The following is a 19,307-nucleotide window of genomic DNA, read 5'->3' as shown; positions in this document are numbered from 1 at the left end:
TTAAATGCCTAGAATTGTTTGTTTTCAGAAATACAGTGTCTTCAGGATATAATACAGACAGCTCAATTCCTTACTAAGTAAATGTAATTATGTTCATTTCAAATTTATATTTTTAAATTATATTTTGTTTTAACCAGATTTTAACGCTGCACCTTGGACGCTCTTATCTTCTGAACATTGAATTGTCACAGTTCACAAAGGTAATGTGGTTAAGTGTCTTTCTTTCTTTTTTGTATACATAATTGTTTACTTATTCTCTAATAATCTTACCCTTCTGCCGAAACTCACACGTTGGCATTGCCCGCATGCAGATATGTTGTGTTGACATTATTGATGCAAGCAATAGGTTTTTAGTAACATAAGTCATGCGATGTGTATTCAACATTATCATTGAATAATGACTACAATATGGAAGAAAGAAAACCATGCAGGGAGATGACCTTTCATTTTGAATACTTGAAGCACATAGATAAAATAATAATAATAATAATAATAAGTTTTTTTTTTTTTACATAAAAAAATATATACAACAATTTTTATATATATTTTTTAAATATAATTTTTAAAATGTAATCCATTTTTTCTTTGTTTTCTAAGCACAATAGTTTTTCACAGCTGTAAATATTGTATTAATATGTATGAAGTATTTCATGCATTATTTTAACACATGAATAATTTAATCAATGAATAATGACAAAAATGTTTACTCTGTTCCTCCCACAAAGTTAGTATTGGAGTCTTGGAATATAGTCCATAAATTAGACTTTTTTCTTTCTCTCTCTCTCTCTCCTTTTTTGGATTAGCCGCTGCTCTATGAGCCACGTAATGATTCTTTTAAAATTTCTACTTATGTGTGTTCACTGAAAAATAATAGCATATGGGTTTTGAAAGGCATGATGTTGAGTAAATAATGAGATTGTTTTCAGCATTTTAGGCAGATCAAAACCACTCAAAAATGCTGTCTTTCTCCCCTAGTTTTCCAGGCAGAGAAGACACTAAAGGCACAAGCATGGGAGAGTGGGGCTTTCTCTCCAAGCTGCTGGACAAAGTGCAGTCTCACTCCACTGTCGTAGGGAAGGTGTGGCTCACTGTCCTCTTTGTCTTCAGGATCATGGTTCTCGGGGCCGGGGCCGAAAAGGTGTGGAGCGATGAACAATCAAAAATGATCTGCAACACTAAGCAACCGGGTTGTACGAACGTGTGCTATGATCACACCTTTCCAATCTCCCACGTTCGCTTCTGGGTACTTCAGATCATCTTTGTGTCCACGCCAACGCTTCTATACTTCGGCCACGTTCTGCATGTCCTCCACAAAGAAAAGAAACTGAAACAGCAGATTGAAAGCCATGCTGAAAAGCAAGGCATCAAGCGACTCAAATACACCGACGATCATGGCAAACTTATAATCAAGGGCCAGTTGTTAGGTAGTTACCTAGTCAGCCTGTTTGTTAAGATCTTGCTGGAGGCTGCGTTTATTGTAGGCCAGTATTATATTTACGGTTTCATAATGATCCCTAAGATAGAATGCTCCCAATCGCCTTGCCCTCATACGGTTGAGTGTTACATGTCTCGTCCCACAGAGAAAACCATCTTTATCATCTTTATGCTGGTGGTGGCGTGTATCTCTCTGCTTCTGAACGTGATTGAGATGTTCTACCTGATATGCCGCAGGTCAAAGAGACATCGTGGCACACATATGTCTGCATTCTCGAAAGATTTAAATGGATCCAAGGTGCACATCACAGGAACTTCAAAGTCTAGCAAAACTTAAGGGTGAAAAGATTGTTTGGTGTTGTTAGCTTGTACATAGATAAATGAGTATTACAATTAATGTCATTTTGTGATCAATTTGTTTTGCACAGTTTTTGTTTTGCTGTGAAATGAATATATGTATTTAATGTTTGCACTAGAATGAATGTTGGTGCATGATATTTAAGATAATTTTATATGGACTATATATAACTTCTAACCTTTGTTAAGGTAATGACTTGTCTATGATCTATCACTTATCTCATTTTATTACATTTTTGTGATGCTCTACTTGGTCTGACAATGGAATTTTCATAAACCGACGTTACACTTAGATAATAGTTTATGTAAGAAACTGCAGTTTCATAATTTTCTAAATACTTTCTTCTCTCCCCATTTGGTTAAAGCAAACCACGTGGAACTCTATGAGAGTAACCAGTAAAATGTGGAAAATAAAAACTGTGAATAATGTAACAAGCCTATGTTTTTTCTTGATAAATTAAAGCATTGCTCAGCTAGTGTGGGGAAGCTACGTGTATATTGGGAAATGTTAGAGTTTCATTAAATCAGAAAAGAATGAAAGGTTTACCAAAAATGACAGTTTTGTCATCATTTACTCGCCCTTGTGATGTTCCAAACCTGTATGTTTCTTTCTTCTGTTGAACACAAAAGAAGATATTTAAAGAATGTTGATAACCAGACAGTTGAAGGTACCCATAGTAGTACTATAGGCCTATTTTTGTCCTACTATGGAAGTCAATGGCTACCGTCAACTGTTTGGTTACCAACATTCTTTAAAATATATTCTTCTGTGGCCAACAGAAGAAAGAAACTCATCTACAGGTTTGGAACAACTTGAGGGTGAGTAAATAATAACATTTTTTTCATTTTTTGGGTGAACTATGATCCCTTTAAAGGAGCATCCAAACATATCAATTAGCATAATTTAGCTACTCACCCAAATTTAGCTACTCACCCAAACCTCCATGACGCCAAAAATAACAAAAAAGCACGATACAGATATCATAGAAGTAGTCCATATGTCTCACGTGCTGCTGGAATCTAATTCCAATTTGAATGTGCGCATATTTTACGTTTTTATCTCACAAATATTATGTCCGTTTCTGACGCGTCAAACTTGGTTGTTTCACATGTGTCTTTTTACTTGCCTTATCTCCTTTAGTGGTTTATGGAAGAAGAGAACCATGCAGTGTTGAGACGACCTTTTATTGTTGGGTGAACTATATGTAAATCTTAATGGGAATTACTTGAAGCACAGCCTACATACAAATAAACAAATACAATGCGATATGTGACTATTAACGAATGTGGAGTATCCTTTTAAATTGTAGGTGATCTCAAGCTAGTTTCTTATTTTATTTTATTTTTTAAGTGTTTAAATTAAATATAATTTTTTATATAATAATAAAAATGGAATAATAGAAAAAACGGAAATGTGTTTATTTTTTTTGTTTTATAAGTGCATTAGTTGTTTTTCACGGCAATTTAATATTATATTATTCTGTCATAAGTGTTATTTCATGTATTGGTATCTAATTGTCCTGGTTTTCAAATGCACTGATGATTTGTGCTCTTCACACGCCCCCCTGTGATGAAAAGACATAACAGCAATGCGAGCCAACATTTTTTTTTTCTAGACAACACACTATTTTTTATGTTGTTTTTATGTGTATTTTTATTTGCACACATGACATATTCACAAAAGTTACGTTCATAATAATCCCTGAACTGTGTGTTAAGCTACTGCTAAAATAATAGGCTAATGTTCATAGTAATTAAACTGTTCTTCAATTAGCTATCAAGTCAGATATTATAAAACAGATACAATGGCATACATAAGCGATGTAAACACTATTTTTATGTATAAATCTTGTTTCACCTGAAAAAAAAAAAAAAAAAAAAAAGGACTGTTTAAATAGAATAGAACAGGAAATGGTGGAGGGCTTGAGCTCCGGACATGGGTCTAAAGGAAAAATTATGTCATTTCAGACTGTTTCATTTAGCAAAATGTCTTAGTATGGGTTCATTTCTCCATCTCAACCATTGCAGGTGGCCTCATCTTTTGATGGCTCCTACGACCTATCAGATAGAAGATTTCTCCTAGATTCAAAGCCAAAGACACACACGCCACAACGAGCATGAAGATAATGAAGATGCTCTTTTCAGTTGGGCGGGATGTAAAACAATGCAGGCCGATTTTAGGGCAAGGGTCTACTTTACAGTCTAGCTGCGTGGGCATCCAAAGGCCAATTAAATAGTACTGGCCTACAATGAACCCTGATTCAAACAAGATAGTCACAAAGAGACTCAACATATAGCAACAAAGCAGGCTTCCTTTGTAATAAATCTTCCCGTTGTCATCAGTGTATTTGGGTAGTTTGATGCCACTTTTCTCTCCCTGGTTTTGTAAATGCTGTCTCACTTTGTTTTCTTTGTGAATGATGTGCAGAACGTAGCCGAGGTAGACCAGATTCGGGGTGGCCACAAAGATGATTTGGAGCGCCCAGAATCGCATATGGGAAATGGGGAAGGCATGGTCATAGCAGGCATTCAAGCAACCAGGAGTCTTGATGTTGCAGACCATACTGGACTGTTCATCCCCCCAGACTTTATCCAGTCCAGCCCCAAGAACCATTATTCTGAAGATCAGCAGAACCGTCAACCAAACCTTCCCAATATTGGTTGAGTGAGACTGCACTTTGTCTAAAAGTTTAGAGAGGAATCCCCAGTCTCCCATGCTGACCTGCAAAATGAGAAGACTTCGGAGGTAAAGTACAATATGGAAGAATAAGAATTACATGGACATACATATACTGTATTTGACAACTCTGAAAAAAGAATTTCTATTATTTTTAACTAAATGGTCTTTTAGTTATCACCATCACTTTTAATGATGTATGTAGTCATTTCCCCTCAAGTTTATAACTGTCATTTAAAATAATTAAATTGTAAAATTGACAAAAGAAAAAAGCGATGGGTTCTTCAGTAGGAAAGTTGGAACAACATCAACATTAAAATATGTGGCCTATCAGCAATAAGAAAACATGTTGTTTTAAATAAAAACAATCATTCCAATCATCAGTAAATGTTAGAGTGTAATTCCATTTCCAAGGTTAACCTACCTTATTTTTATGATGACAGGTCCTGTGACACTTCTTGTGTGCAAGCGAAAAGATGATATCAGAGATTTCAAGATATGATCTTCAATAAGTTTTGTATTTTTTATAAGTGTAGCTTTCATTTAGTGTCCACCCACAAAAAAAAATGGGTGGACACTAAAAAAATCCCCCCAAAAAAAATCTTCATTTCACTTCGGGTCGATGAGCACGTACACATTCAAAATCACTCTCGGATTTAAATCACACCGACTTTTACATTGTCCAGCTTTGCCTCAGGATGTTGCAATACATGAAACCAAAAAAAAAAAAATAAGTAAGAGTCATGATCATGACACATGTGATGAAATTGTCGTTTCCATAGACAGCATTTTTCCGAAATCACGAAAACACAAACACAATGTTGAAAGGAAAGGTCTGACTGTTTGCATTTCATACATTTTTGCAAAAATATCTTACAGTATGTAATCCAAAGGCCATGATCATTGCAATATGTTATGCTGTTTTTGTCTTTGTAAAGTAATGGGTTTATACAATATAGTGTTTTGATATTATTTAGATAACATTTCTGTAATATTAATTTTAATATGAATGTCTGACCGTGGTACAAAAGCCAATTAAGGATTTATTTGGGTAAAAGGAAAGCATCTGCCAAATGAATAAATTAAAACAGCAAATATGTAAATATGCATGTTAGCATGCATGTTTGAACTTTGTCCAGCTCTCATGTAGTTTCACCGCAGCTATTCTCCACAGAAACCATAATTATGGGAGAAAATTGGCAAACATTACTTTTACTTGCGGTTCTGTGAAGTGTACAGTGCAGACAGAATATGGTTGTTCTCACTCAGTGATAAAACACAGAAACACCACATGAAAGGACACACATTTTGGACACAATTTTTATCCTCGTCATCCATTTATAGATCACTCAGTCAGATCCCCTTTTATATCATAATTGAAAGAATGTCATGTCTGAGAATATTTTTATGATGCAAACCACTGAAAGAAGACAAATATGTCCAGTTGTGTGGATGTATATGTGTCTCTATGGTCATCGTGAGTGGGCTAGAGATTTTACTTGGAGAAATGAGAGGTGAAGTTTATGTTGGTAAAATATAGGCTGTAATGTGTTAAAAAAAAAAAAAAAAAACAGAGGGTTTTTGAATGAATGAACCCAATTAGGATGACATGTCAAAATCAAACTTGCACAAATAAATGTTATAAATAGCAATAAAAATGCTAGGCTATAACTAAATAAAATAATAAAATGATGAATAGTCTGCTACAAAAATGATGTGATTCAAGTGTTTTTAGAATCTGTTCATTTATAAGAACCGTCCGAAAAAAACTTATGAGAGTTTCGTATTAGAGACTGGACCGTTTAAGACGAACAGATTCAAAAGAATGAATCGGACCTTCCAGACCGAGCCATTTCGGACAAACCGATTCATTGGAATCAATCAGATTTTACAGCAGACGAACAGATTCACTAGAATGAAAATGTTCAGCTTCAAGTGGCCAAATGTCTATATAAAACAAAAGCCATTTTAGGAAGCAAAACTTCTTTACTTCTGTTTTCTATTCCCCCCCACATCTTATGGTTTCTTTAAACTCTTTTTACCACATCTTTATTCCTAAACCAATGATGATACATCCTTCTAATGTCTGTTTGAAAGGATTTGTTCTTATATTTGTAATAATTGTTTTTCAGTCCACAGTTTAATGATCTGACATCACAATATGGGGGTGGTTGAAGCTGTTAAGCATGTGTTCTCTAAAATGTTGAGTTTGACGTAATTCGCTGATTCTGTTCTTATGAAATTTCCTGTCCTCACGTAGCAATAAGAGAAAATATTAGGATCCATTCATCAATTTGGGCTTAGTTAATCTGTCACTGCAAGATGACTTTTCTGTCAGGACCTGAGACAATATTTATTTTGATCACTTAGGGTGTAAGTTAAAATATGGTGAAGTTTCTCAGGTCTTGGGTGTAAAATATCTTTGTTATTGAGTTATCAGTTCAAATGATTGCTGTCCCTCAGTTGCCCCCTTTTTTGGATCTCAGTCACGTATGACATGAAAAGTGTCCGTGTCCGTGTTTTATAAGCAGAGATTACTCAAGTTCTTTGTCAGGATGACTGTCCGCAGATCTCTCTCCCACAATTACTCATAATTACACAAAAATTAAAATCCTTGAGAAATAAAATTCCTTTTTACTGGGAGATTACACAAGGCTTTACTTGAAAATAAAGTGTCAAGTGTTAAAGGTTGTCAGGGTCAATCTGTGATTTATACAGAGAATTATCCATCCATCCATCCATCCATCCATCCATCCATCCATCCATCCATCCATCCATCCTCATTTCATGCATTCAAATTGGGATTCGTGTTTTATAAAGGCTTGTTTCAGATTAGGAAATTAGGATATGGCTAGAGTTTTTTCAACCACAAAGACCTGACATGAAAAGTGTCCGTGTCCAAGTTTTATAAGCAGAGATTACTCAAGTTCTTTGTCAGGATGACTGTCCGCAGATCTCTCTCCCACAATTACTCATAATTACACAAAAATTAAAATCCTTGAGAAATAAAATTCCTTTTTACTGGGAGATTACACAAGGCTTTACTTGAAAATAAAGTGTCAAGTGTTAAAGGTTGTCAGGGTCAATCTGTGATTTCTACAGAGAATTATCTATCTATCTATCTATCTATCTATCTATCTATCTATCTATCTATCTATCTATCTATCTATCCATCCATCCATCCATCCATCCATCCATCCATCCATCCATCCATCCATCCATCCATCCATCCATCCATCCATCCATCCATCCATCCATCCATCCATCCATCCATCCATCCATCCATCCATCCATCCATCCATCCATCCATCCATCCATCCATCCTCATTTCATGCATTCAAATTGGGATTCGTGTTTTATATTATATTATATATTTTATATTCGCTTGTTTTAGATTAGGAAATTAGGATATGGCTAGAGTTTTTTTCAACGACAAAGAACTTTTAAATCTCGAATTGATTCTTATTAAAACTAAGCTTTTTCCTATTATATAAAGGTTATTTTTAAACCTTTTACTATATGTTCTTTCATAGAAAGAGTGAGCCTGGTTTCTCCCAAGGTTTTTTTTCTCTATTCTGTCACCTGATGGAGTTTGGGTTCCTTGCCACTGTCGACTCTGGCTTGCTTAGTTGGGGAAACTTAATATTCAACAATATTATTGTTCTGACTAAGCTGAAACTATTGGATAAAAACTGAAGCTGGAAGATGACACCACTGTTTTCTGCAGAACTGCTTTATGGATGAAATGAACTCATTTAATAATTGATGTTCTTTACCACGAAACTGAATAAACTCTAAACTGACTTCAGCTGAACAATGACACTGTTTTATTTTAGAGCTGCAGCTGAAATTAACTCTGTTTACGTCATTGAATAATTTTCTTGTTATCACTGTAAAGCTGCTTTGAAACAATCGGTAAAGCACTAAATAAAGGTAACTTGACTTCACTTGATTTAGGATTAGGGTGTGGATTAGTTTTGTTGTGTGTAATTATGCACAATAATTACTATAGTAACTACATGTAACATGTTACAAGGACACTGTACAATCAAGTGTTACCAAATATTGTTTCATTGTAGGCTATTCATTAAGCTGAAACTTGTGTACTTTCTTATAGGGACAATCTGGAACAATCAGTGGTTAAGTCAAAGACACAGCAGTGATTGTCATTTCTTATAAGGGCTCAAACCCAGCACATAACCAGCCCTGATCTTTAGCCACGACATCACACCACCATCACATAGATGTTGTTTCCACCTCGCAACATATTCAAAGCTGATGATTCAGACAAATTTCGCTAATGTGTGAAAGTATGATGCAACTAGACTCATGATTGGACTACTTCTAAGAAGAACAGAAATAAAGAAGTGAAAAATTACTGGTTAAAACTGGTTTTCTTTATCATAGAGTTGGGTGGAGCTTTCAGTGTTCCTTCAGATATAGGCAAATTACATGTCACGGTATAAGATGAATGACTGAATCCTGTCTGACCTCATCGAAAGCGACCGGTATTTCATAAAGATACAGATGTTTTACTGTAGAATAGTCTTTAAATCTCAACAAACTGAATAAGAAAATAGGCTGATTTAAATACATACTTGCGAGTGATTTTAAAAAATAGATTTTTTACAATCATTAGTAGTAGTTGTTGCTTTACAGGAAATTACCATTTGGACCCTTCATTCAGGTAAGAATATTTTGGGATTTGTTGGAGTATGATTTTAACAGTTACATATTCAATGTATTAATTTAATATAAAATATATTTAAATAATTAACAAGATAGTTATTGTTAACTATTTGGACCCACTGTATATTAGGTGTCTTTAACTACTAACATTTAAATAAATCATTTGATACAATGCACTTATTAAGTACATACACGTTACATACACTGTAAAAAAAAAAAAAAATTATGCTCAATAAGTAATGACAACGTATGTTTTTACTCATCAAAATAAGTTAAGCAATTTTCAACTCTTTTTATAAGTTATACAAGAATCAACTCATTTTTTAAGTCAGTTTGATGTAATTTAAGTTGACATTACTTAAACATCCAGGTTGACTGTACTTAAAGCTACAATATGTAATTTTTTTTGCTGCTAGGGGTCGCTAACCACTTACAATAACAAAGGCGTAGGTTGATGACGCATAAGCGGAATTATGAAACTTGTCGTCATGCCGAAGGATCTAATAATGTTTATGGATGAGTGAATACATCGATGTTTTTAACATGAGTGTGGTATGAACAGGTCGCGATTGCTAATGAGAGACAGATATCAGCGCCACACGCGAGTCCCGCAGACATAAAGGAATAAGGACAGTTAATTCAACCGAACTATCCCAAGTGCTTTATTACTACTCACACAGGTCACTTTGTTAGACGAATTAAAATTGTGAGGTAACGCAGCGCTGTTTCACTTGGTCTACACAACGCTATCTCACGACCAATTCGTACGGATTCGAACGAGTGATAAAAAGTTGGCTAATTCGTACAAATTAGTACGACCTCACTCGTACGAATTTGTACGATTTGTCTAAACCCACGTGATGGGTAGGTTTAGGGGCGGGGTCAGGGGTAGGTCATTCGTATGAATTCATACGAATTGGGCAATTCGTACAATATGTACGATTTAGCACAAATCGTACTAATTCATACGAGTGAGGTCGTATGAATTCGTACGAATTAGCCACCTCGTAGAATTCGTACGAATTGCCGTGAGATCAGGCTGGTCTACACTATCACACTAAACTGCATTTGAGTGTGTTGATTTGAAAGTAATAATGTTATTCTATGTGTTAGTTTGTCTGTATGAGACTAGCAGTAGATCAACATTAGAATAACATACTGATCATATAATAACATGTCATCATGATGAGCTATATAACATTGATTTGTTTTATGTACATTTGCTCACCTGTCTAATAAAGTGCATGCAGGAGCGGCGTCTCTGTCAAGTCGAAGTTTGTCACGGACGTGGAGCTCTCGGCATTTCGAAAACGCCACGCTGATATTGATCCTCGTTTTAGTTCTCCTTTTGTCCCAAAGTCTGCTTGCCATGGTCCATAATGTTTGAACGAAACAACAACAGCGTGAGCTTTTTTGTTAGACGTAGCGCAGTTGTCCACGTCTGTCGCCATGGTTACTATGGCAGTACGAGCGGAAACCAGGGATAACGGGGATATTACGTCATTGACAGGCGACAAGTGAACAGGGATGAGACATTATTTAAAATTGGAATTTCTCTGAAATGAAAAATCTTTGGGAACTTTTGGGATATTGTAAGTACACAACTGCAGGAAATATATCACACTGTGCAAGTGATTTTTGGATATTTTATTACAAAAATCTTACATATTGTAGCTTTAAAAGTTTAAGTTTAAGCATATTGTAGCTTTAAAACTTTTTTACAGTCATAGTACTTTTTTAAAATGATTACCTGCATGTAGTTACATCTGTAATTAGGGCCCGAGCACCGATGGTGTGAGGACCCTCTTGGAATTGCTCTGTTTATTATTATTATTATTATTCTTCTCCGCATTGAATTGCATTTTTGAGGGCCTAAACATGCGCGAAAACTCACGAAACTTTGCACACGCGTCAGAACTGGCGAAAATTTACATCTGATATAGGTTTCAGAATTGGACGGGGCAAAATGGCTCGATAGCGCCACCTATAAAAGTTCAACGGAGTGCGCCTCCTGCAACGTTCCACGTACGTGCACGAAATTCGGTACATACGTGTAATGACCTAATACCTACAAAAAAGTCTCTTGGAGCATAGCCCTAAACACAACAGGAAGTCAGCCATTTTGAACTTCCTCTCAGATTTTTGTGCAGTTTTTGCCATTTTCAGGCCTCGTACTTTAACGAACTCCTCCTACAGTTTTAATCTGATCATCTTCAAATTTGGTGAGTGTAATCTTAAGGCCTTTGCGACGTTAAATTGCGAAGATCTTGAGTTTTCGTCGAAGGGCGGGTCCTCGGCGGCCTTACAAATTTCGATGTTTCGCCATGAAACAGGAAGTTGCTGTAACTCAGGCATGGAATGTCCAATCTCCCCCAAACTTCACACGTTTGATAAGAGTTCTGTCCTGAACACATGGCCATGCTCATATTCAGTTATAGTCATAGCGCCACCTGCTGGCAACAGGAAGTGACATGTTTAACACTGTTATGGACTCCTAATAACATATAAAAAAGTGCCAGCAAGTGCGAAACATGCTAACAACATACTAGAAGCATGCTAAAACATGCTAGCAAACTCTTAGCTAAGTGCTAAAGCATGCTATTATTGCAATTAAATAGGAATTTGCTGTAACTCAGGCATGGAATGTCCAATCTGCCCCAAACTTCACACTTTTGATAAGCGTTCTGTCCTGAACACATCTACATGATAATATTCAGTTATAGTAATAGCGCCACCTACTGGCAACAGGAAGTGTCATGTTTAACACGTTGATGCCATTCTAGCAACATGTTAAAAATGCCATTGAGGTCTAAACATGCTAGAAACATGTTAAAACATGCTAGCAATACTTAGCTAAGTGCTAAAGCATGCTAATTCAATGAAACAGGATGTTGTTGTTACTCAAGAAGGCAATGTCCAATATGCGCCAAACTTCACACTTTTAATAAACGTTCTGTCCTGAACACATGACCATGCTCATATTCAGTTACAGTCATAGTGCCACCTGCTGGCAACAGGAAGTGACATGTTAAACACTGTTGTGGACATATAAAAACATATAAAAAAAGTGCCAGCAAGTGCTAAACATGCTAACAACATACTAGAAACATGCTAAAACATGCTAGCAAACACTTAGCTAAGTGCTAAAGCATGCTATTGCTGCAATTAAATAGGAATTTGCTGTAACACAGGCATGGAATGTCCAATCTGCCCCAAACTTCACACGTTTGATAAGAGTCATGGCCTGAACACATCTACATGAGAATATTCAGTTATAGTAATAGCGCCACCTGCTGTCAACAGGAAGTGACATGTTTAACACTGTTGTGGTCTCCTAATAACATATATAAAAGAGCCAGCAAGTGCTAAACAGGTTAGCAACATACTAGAAACATGCTAGCAAACACTTAGCTAAGTGATAAAGCATGCTATTACTGCAATTAAATAGGAATTTGCTGTAACTCAGGCATGGAACGTCCAATCTGCCCCAAACTTCACATGTTTGATAAGAATCATGGCCTGAACGCATGCCTATGCTCAAATTCAGTTATAGTAATAGCGCCACCTACTGGCAACAGGAAGTGACATGTTTAACACGTTGATGCCGTTCTAGCAACATGTTAAAAATGCCATTGAGTTCTAAACATGCTAGAAACATATTAAAACATGCTAGCAATACTTAGCTAAGTGCTAAAGCATGCTAATTCAATGAAACAGGACTTTGTTGTTACTCAAGAAGGCAATGTACAATCTACCCCAAACGTCACACGTTTGATAAGAGTTATCTCTTGAACACATGTCCATGCTCATATTTAGTTATAGTCATAGCGCCACCTGCTGGCAACAGGAAGTGACGTTTAACACTGTTCTTGACTCCTAATAACATATAAAAAAATGCCAGTAGGTGCTAAACATCCTACCAACATACTAGAGACATGCTAAAACATAATAGCAAACACTTAGCTAAGTGCTAAAGAATGATATTACTGCAATTAAATATGAATTTGCTGTAACTCAGGCATGGAATGTCCAATCTGCCCCAAACTTCACACTTTTGATAAGCGTTCTGTCCTGAACACATGACCATGCTTATATTCAGTTACAGTCATAGCGCCACCTGCTGGCAACAGGAAGTGACATGTTTAACACTGTTGTGGACTCCTAATAACATATAAAAAAGTGCCAGCAAGTGTTAAACATGCTAACAACATACTAGAAACATGCTAAAACATGCTAGCAAACTCTTAGCCAAGTGCTAAAGCATGCTATTATTGCAATTAAATAGGAATTTGCTGTAACTCAGGCATGGAATGTCCAATCTGCCCCAAACTTCACACTTTTGATAAGAGTCATGGCCTGAACACATCTACATGAGAATGTTCAGTTATAGTAATAGCGCCACCAACTGGCAACAGGAAGTGACATGTTTAACACGTTGATGCCGTTCTAGCAACATGTTAAAACATGCTAACAATGCTTAGCTAAGTTCTAAAGAATGCTAATTCAATGAAACATGACTTTGTTGTTACTCAAGAAGGCAATGTCCAATTTGCACCAAACTTCACATGTTTGATAAGAGTTCTGTCCTGAACACACATCCATGCTCATATTCAGTTATAGTCATAACGCCACCTACTGGCAACAGAAACTGACATGGTTAACACAGTAATGCAGTACTAACCACATAATTATTGTGTACTAAGCATGCTAGAAACAGACTGAACATGCTAGCAACACTTAGCTGAGTCATGAAGCATGCTATTATCACCATTATACAAAACATTTTGTAACTGACTTTGACATACTCTTACTATATATACCTCCTTAAATGTACATTTCCCAACCATGCTCTGCCTTCCTAAAGCCACCGAGTGTTGATGGCACGGGTGCGAGGGCCCTTTCATCGCTGCTTGCAGCTTTAATTAATTTATGTAATTTCATCTATTACACTGTTTTTACAATTTACAACAGTAATTACCTCTAGAATTTCCATACCTTTAAACACCAAACCTGTCCCTAACCTTACCCGTATCCCACTTCAATAGCAAAAGTGTTTTGCTAAACAGCATGTTGTTCTTATTTTTATTTTTATTTTTTGCTGCAAGTACATAGTAGTAAAAGACACCTACAGTAAGTGTTAAATATATTTCTAATATCGTTCATAAAACATTTCTAATATATATATATATATACAGTATATATATATATATTTTTTTTTTTTTTTTTTTTTGTTCCCCATCTTATCTGTATGAATTCTTACAGACAACATTCTAACTAGGAAATAACTTTCCCTCAAAGGTTTCAGATTGTCTTTTTGATTGTGTCCTAAAATGTATGATTTTATATGTCTACAGGTTGGGGACAAATACTCTGAGCTTACAAGGCACAACGTTTTTTCTTGCCCATTTAATTTGGTGAGTATGACATTTCTATAATGGATAAGATGCAAATGCTTTGAATAAACTGGCAAGATTTTTGGGAAGTGAGAGCATTACAGAAAAATGGCCAATGTGTTGTAAAAATCTCAGTCGCTGTTGTTTTCTTGTAACATTCATGGCTATAAGGGGACAATTTACACATTCCTTTACCCTTTTGATTACAATAAGTTCACTGCAAAAAATGCTTGTCATACTTGGTATTTTTGTCTTGTTTCCAGTCCGAATATCTAAAAATTCTTAAATCAAGATGCCGATTTACTAGGGGGGGAGGGGGGCATTCATTTTGCATTAATCTGCAAAAATATCTGCCAATGGGGTCAGAAAACTAATCTGAATTCAAACAGAAACAAGAATATTTTTCATATTTAAATTATTTTCCTAATTTAATGGGCACAACTGGGTAAACATGAAGTTAACATGATGATATGTTTTCAGTGTTCTGTACACATTTTGTAGCATCGGTGTTCTTTGGGGTCAATTCGACCCCAGGCTCATTTTGCTGTATAAAACATATACGAAATATAAAAAAATTAGTTGTTCACACATTGGTGATTTGACAAAAATCACACATTTGTTTTGGTTGTATTGGATAATATTGAGGTCATTATAACTTGAGATTTTATGATCTTCAAAAAACTTCCCTCTGCTTTAGGGCCCTAACCTAACATTACCATATACTGTAAGTCTACCTGAAGTGTGCGAGAACCACTGATAGTTCACACGATATAGTGGAGGGGTGAATAATAATTCTCACAAGAAATTAGATATTTCCAGGGAGGGGAAAACATCTTCTTTTTTTCAGAACTTTGATATTTTGTGCCGTGGGAGAGGGGAAAACATAATATAGAGGAGGAGCAAATATAGGAAAGCTTCCACAGAAGCCTTATAAACCATTTCTCTTTGTTCTCTCTCTTTATGCTCTCTCTCAATTGAAAATGACCTCTAAGCAAAGGTTTTCTGTCAGTTAGATTTTGTCATAGTTCTTTGAAAGTGACAGTGTCAGAGGAGAATGTGTCTGAGATAGAGGAAGACCCTGATTATGAGGCATCCTCCTCAGATGAGCACGAGACTCCTAGACCCTCATGTTGTCTAGCAGATAAATTACCTTCCAAAAATGGAACGTTATGGTCCCACTTACAGCTGTGGCCAAATTTGAAAATTCTGCTGCTTCAGTTGTTATGATGGTGATTCACATTTTTCTAGATTATTGTGCAGAGTGATCAGAGGCATTTTACATATTTGCAAAAAGCTTTATCACAAAACCCCAAATTTCACTGTTTTTGTCCTTGGCACCAAATGACCAGCTAACATAATTTTACCAATCATATCATCAGCACATGATTGCTATAAAATGAATGAAGAAGTTCTTCCAATCATTGTTTTCTTGTTTAAGCAATGGTTTCCTCCAAAGAAAGATGTGCAGCCATCATCAAAATGGCCTCACATGTAAGGAAATAGCTGCAAAGAATTTTGCACCTGAAAGAACCATTTACCAGATCATCAAGAGCTTCAAGAATAGAGGTTCGGCTGCAGTGAAGAAGGCTTTAGGACGTCCCAGAGTGTCCAGCAAGTGCCAGGACCTTCTCCTCCTGAGGAATCAGCTACAGAATTGTGTCACCACCAGTGCAGAACTGCTCAGTATTGGCAGCAGGTGGTGTAAGTGCATCTGCACACACAGCGAGGCCAAGACTTTTGGACAACGACCTGATGTCAAGAAGAGCAGCAAAGAAGCCACTTCTCTCCAATAAAAACATCAAAGATTGACTGAAATTCTGCAGGAATGACAAGAATTGGACAGCAGAAGACTGGTGCAAAGTTATTGTATCTGATGAAGTATCCTTCTGACTGTTTGGTTCATCTGGAAAATCGATTGTTCAGAGAAGAACCATCGATTTTCCTAAAAAATATCCCTTTTTTATTTAAAGGGATATTTAAAGGGTACATAACATGCACAGTTTCACCTAATCTCATGTTAATCTTGAGTACCTATAGAGTAGTAGTGCATCCTTAATATATCCAAAAAGTGTCTAGTTTTATTATATTTATAATAGAAAAATACAGCTTTCCGATTCTCTCCGGAAAAAGCTGAAGTCCTGGAGGCGGAGCTATAGAGTCAAGCGGTAGTGCTTGATTTCCAGCAAAAGACAGAAATCTGATCCAGTTGTACTTACATGAATGGGGTCTTTTATCACTGGGACCGCTCCACGTTTTAATAGCAAACGATTTGCAAATCCAGCGTCGACCTGGGCCTTGTTAATAAAACATTCGTCACTGAAATGACCAGAACACACAACCGCACTTCCTACACTCCGTTGCTGCCCCGGAAAAACAAACTGCATCCACTGTTCCTGTAACACTGGGTTCTTTAGAAAACTGAACACGGTAAGCTTTCCCTCACATCCAAAAACACACTTTTTTGGAGACATTCTTGAACAAATCCTATGCAGCGCTGGCTGCCGATGATTTCCTGTTGAAGCGCGTTGATGTGCGCGGTCTCGCTCTCCTCTCTGGTCGACGTGTGCGCGGGCGCGCTTTTCCGAGAGAAATGCTCATATAAGGAGTTCCACTCTGGTCTACGTCATTAGATCCACGGTCGAAAAAAAAACAGCCGAAACTTGTACCAACCCGGAAGTAAGATTTTCGGCACAGAAATTCTCCGTTATTCGTCCAAAATATTTTTTTTAAACTTTGCCCATGTTTAGCATGAGAATCCATCTCTTTAACACTGTAAACAACTCTGAATACATGAAACACCATTGTACCCCCCCTTTAAGTAGTCATCAAAGAAACATAAAGTACCTGACTCAAACCTTTGAAAAAAAAAAAATCAAATCAAACTGACCCCAGTGGGTAAAAAAAACAGGAAGCAAAAACTCAATTTAGTTCTAGTAACTCCAATAATTAATCTAGTAAATGCATCTTGATTTAATAATTTTTATATTTGGACGGGAAACAAGACAAAAAAACTAAGTAGGAAATGCCATTTTTCAGTGTTTTGCTTATGAAGTGTACACACTAAAAATGAAGAGTAAAAAACTTTGATCAAAAAACGGCCTAATTTACTTGATTTCACTCTGCTAACCTCCAATTCCTATTTGTGATGATCACCATGTATTCCTATAAAAAACTAATTGTGTATAATTTAGTGTGAATCTCCTATCTATCCTCCAGGGAAGCCCTGAGCAACCAATCATGGGAGATTGGGGATTTCTCTCAGCTTTACTGGACAAAGTACAGTCCCACTCCACCGTCATTGGCAAGATATGGATGGTCGTCCTTTTCATCTTCAGGATCCTGGTGTTGGGAACGGCGGCGGAGAGCGTGTGGGGTGACGAGAGATCCAACTTAGTATGCAACACCAACACTCCTGGTTGCGAGAACGTGTGTTACGACTGGAAGTTCCCCATCTCGCATATTCGCTTCTGGGTCATGCAGATCATCTTCATTTCCACTCCGACTTTGCTGTACCTGGGCCACGTGGTACACGTCATCCACCACGAGAAAAAATTGAGAGAGGAGCTGAAAAGGAACCCGATGTCGAAGCAGCCAAAATATACAGACGCTAACGGGAAGGTTGCAATCAAAGGAAACATGCTGGGTACCTACTTGACCCAACTGTTTGTAAAGATCATTTTAGAGGTGGCTTTCATCGTTGGACAGTATTATCTGTTTGGATTTGTCATGGAGCACAAGTTTCACTGTAAGATTATGCCCTGTACGACGGAGACAGAATGTTTCATATCTAGACCCACAGAGAAAACCATCTTCATTATCTTCATGCTGGTGGTGGCTTGTGTGTCTCTGGCCTTAAATGTTCTAGAAATATTCTATGTGCTTTGTAAGAGGGTTAGTCAGAGGAATAAGAAAAATAAGAATGTAAAGTATGCTGGAGATTCCCATTATCCTTCACCTTTTATGGTAGAACCCAGTGCTGTTGATGGAATGAGACACAATGAGTTAAACATGGCCTTTATGAACAGGTGCGGTCAAAGAAAAGGCAGTCTTGATGGAGCCAAAGCTGATCTATAGGTGTCATATTCTAGCACCTATTTCTGGGAACACTTGTAGGAAAATACATATAGCTAATATAATCAACTTCATATTCACAAATATTAATATAATAAATTATGATCAAACTTAGCCTATGATTTTTTTTTTTTTTTGCAATTGTTAATTGTAACTTTTGCTAACTGAACACTAGATGGCGCTGTAAACTTCTTGAGTTGCATTCACTAACGCCTTACTTCTGTCACTAAGGCCAGTGTTTTTTTTTATTTTTGGTTTTTTTTTCCGTTTCTATAGTTTCTACTGCCTACCAAGAATAAATGGGAGATAAATGTGACCATGAAAACGACCGTGTATTAATTATTGTCTTATAAAGACAAGGGTTTCAGCTATTGAGCTATTAAACTATTAGAATTTAAAAATATGTATGTATGTATATATATATATATATATATATATATATATATATATATATATATATATATATATATATATATATATATATATATATATATACACACACACACACACACACACACACACACACACACACATAGCCTATATATATATAGAGGCTACTGTTTATAATCAAAAACTTTCTACCATTCTGATTTACAGATCACTTTCTTATAATACATAACTGTTTGTGAATTAAATTCTCGTCAATTTCATAAAGTTTTCGAGCGAAATATTTGTTCATCTGAGTT

The 19,307-nt window shown here is 36.3% G+C and overlaps 3 protein-coding genes across 4 annotated transcripts; 2 read left to right on the top strand and 1 right to left on the bottom strand.

Moving 5' to 3' along the window:
* Nucleotides 1-137: 137 nt before the first annotated feature.
* Nucleotides 138-3,070, top strand: gja12.1 (gap junction protein, alpha 12.1). Its single transcript, XM_079889386.1, has 2 exons — nucleotides 138-200; nucleotides 976-3,070. Exon 2 carries the CDS (start codon nucleotides 1,010-1,012, stop codon nucleotides 1,769-1,771), a length of 762 nt encoding a protein of 253 aa, XP_079745512.1. The 5' UTR covers nucleotides 138-200; nucleotides 976-1,009; the 3' UTR covers nucleotides 1,772-3,070.
* Nucleotides 3,071-3,735: 665 nt separating this feature from the next.
* Nucleotides 3,736-4,964, bottom strand: gja12.2 (gap junction protein alpha 12.2). The gene is made up of 2 exons (XM_079889387.1): nucleotides 4,893-4,964; nucleotides 3,736-4,513 (listed from the first exon to the last, which is right to left on the bottom strand). The coding sequence occupies exon 2, from the start codon at nucleotides 4,505-4,507 to the stop codon at nucleotides 3,794-3,796; it is 714 nt and encodes a 237-aa protein (XP_079745513.1). The 5' UTR covers nucleotides 4,508-4,513; nucleotides 4,893-4,964; the 3' UTR covers nucleotides 3,736-3,793.
* Nucleotides 4,965-8,903: 3,939 nt separating this feature from the next.
* gja13.2 (gap junction protein alpha 13.2) lies at nucleotides 8,904-18,942 on the top strand. 2 transcript variants are annotated; one of them, XM_079889384.1, is made up of 3 exons: nucleotides 8,904-9,155; nucleotides 14,512-14,571; nucleotides 17,767-18,942. In XM_079889384.1, the coding sequence occupies exon 3, from the start codon at nucleotides 17,788-17,790 to the stop codon at nucleotides 18,622-18,624; it is 837 nt and encodes a 278-aa protein (XP_079745510.1). In that variant the 5' UTR covers nucleotides 8,904-9,155; nucleotides 14,512-14,571; nucleotides 17,767-17,787; the 3' UTR covers nucleotides 18,625-18,942. The 2 variants fall into 2 exon arrangements, with proteins under 2 accessions (XP_079745510.1, XP_079745511.1); XM_079889385.1 differs by lacking the exon at nucleotides 8,904-9,155 and adding an exon at nucleotides 9,767-9,837 and having other exon boundaries at nucleotides 17,767-18,936.
* Nucleotides 18,943-19,307: the final 365 nt, after the last annotated feature.

The sequence above is a fragment of the Squalius cephalus genome (genome assembly GCF_949319135.1).
Source record: "Squalius cephalus genome assembly, chromosome: 12".
Taxonomy (NCBI): domain Eukaryota; kingdom Metazoa; phylum Chordata; class Actinopteri; order Cypriniformes; family Leuciscidae; genus Squalius; species Squalius cephalus.
The sequence above is the reverse complement of the archived record's forward strand: the minus strand, read 5'-3'. Positions and strand labels throughout refer to the sequence as shown.

Excerpts from the sequence above, each read along its gene's own strand:
- gja12.2 (XM_079889387.1), bottom strand. The coding sequence starts at position 4,507 with ATGGGAGACTGGGGATTCCTCTCTAAACTTTTAGACAAAGTGCAGTCT.
- gja12.1 (XM_079889386.1), top strand. The coding sequence starts at position 1,010 with ATGGGAGAGTGGGGCTTTCTCTCCAAGCTGCTGGACAAAGTGCAGTCT.
- gja13.2 (XM_079889384.1), top strand. The coding sequence starts at position 17,788 with ATGGGAGATTGGGGATTTCTCTCAGCTTTACTGGACAAAGTACAGTCC.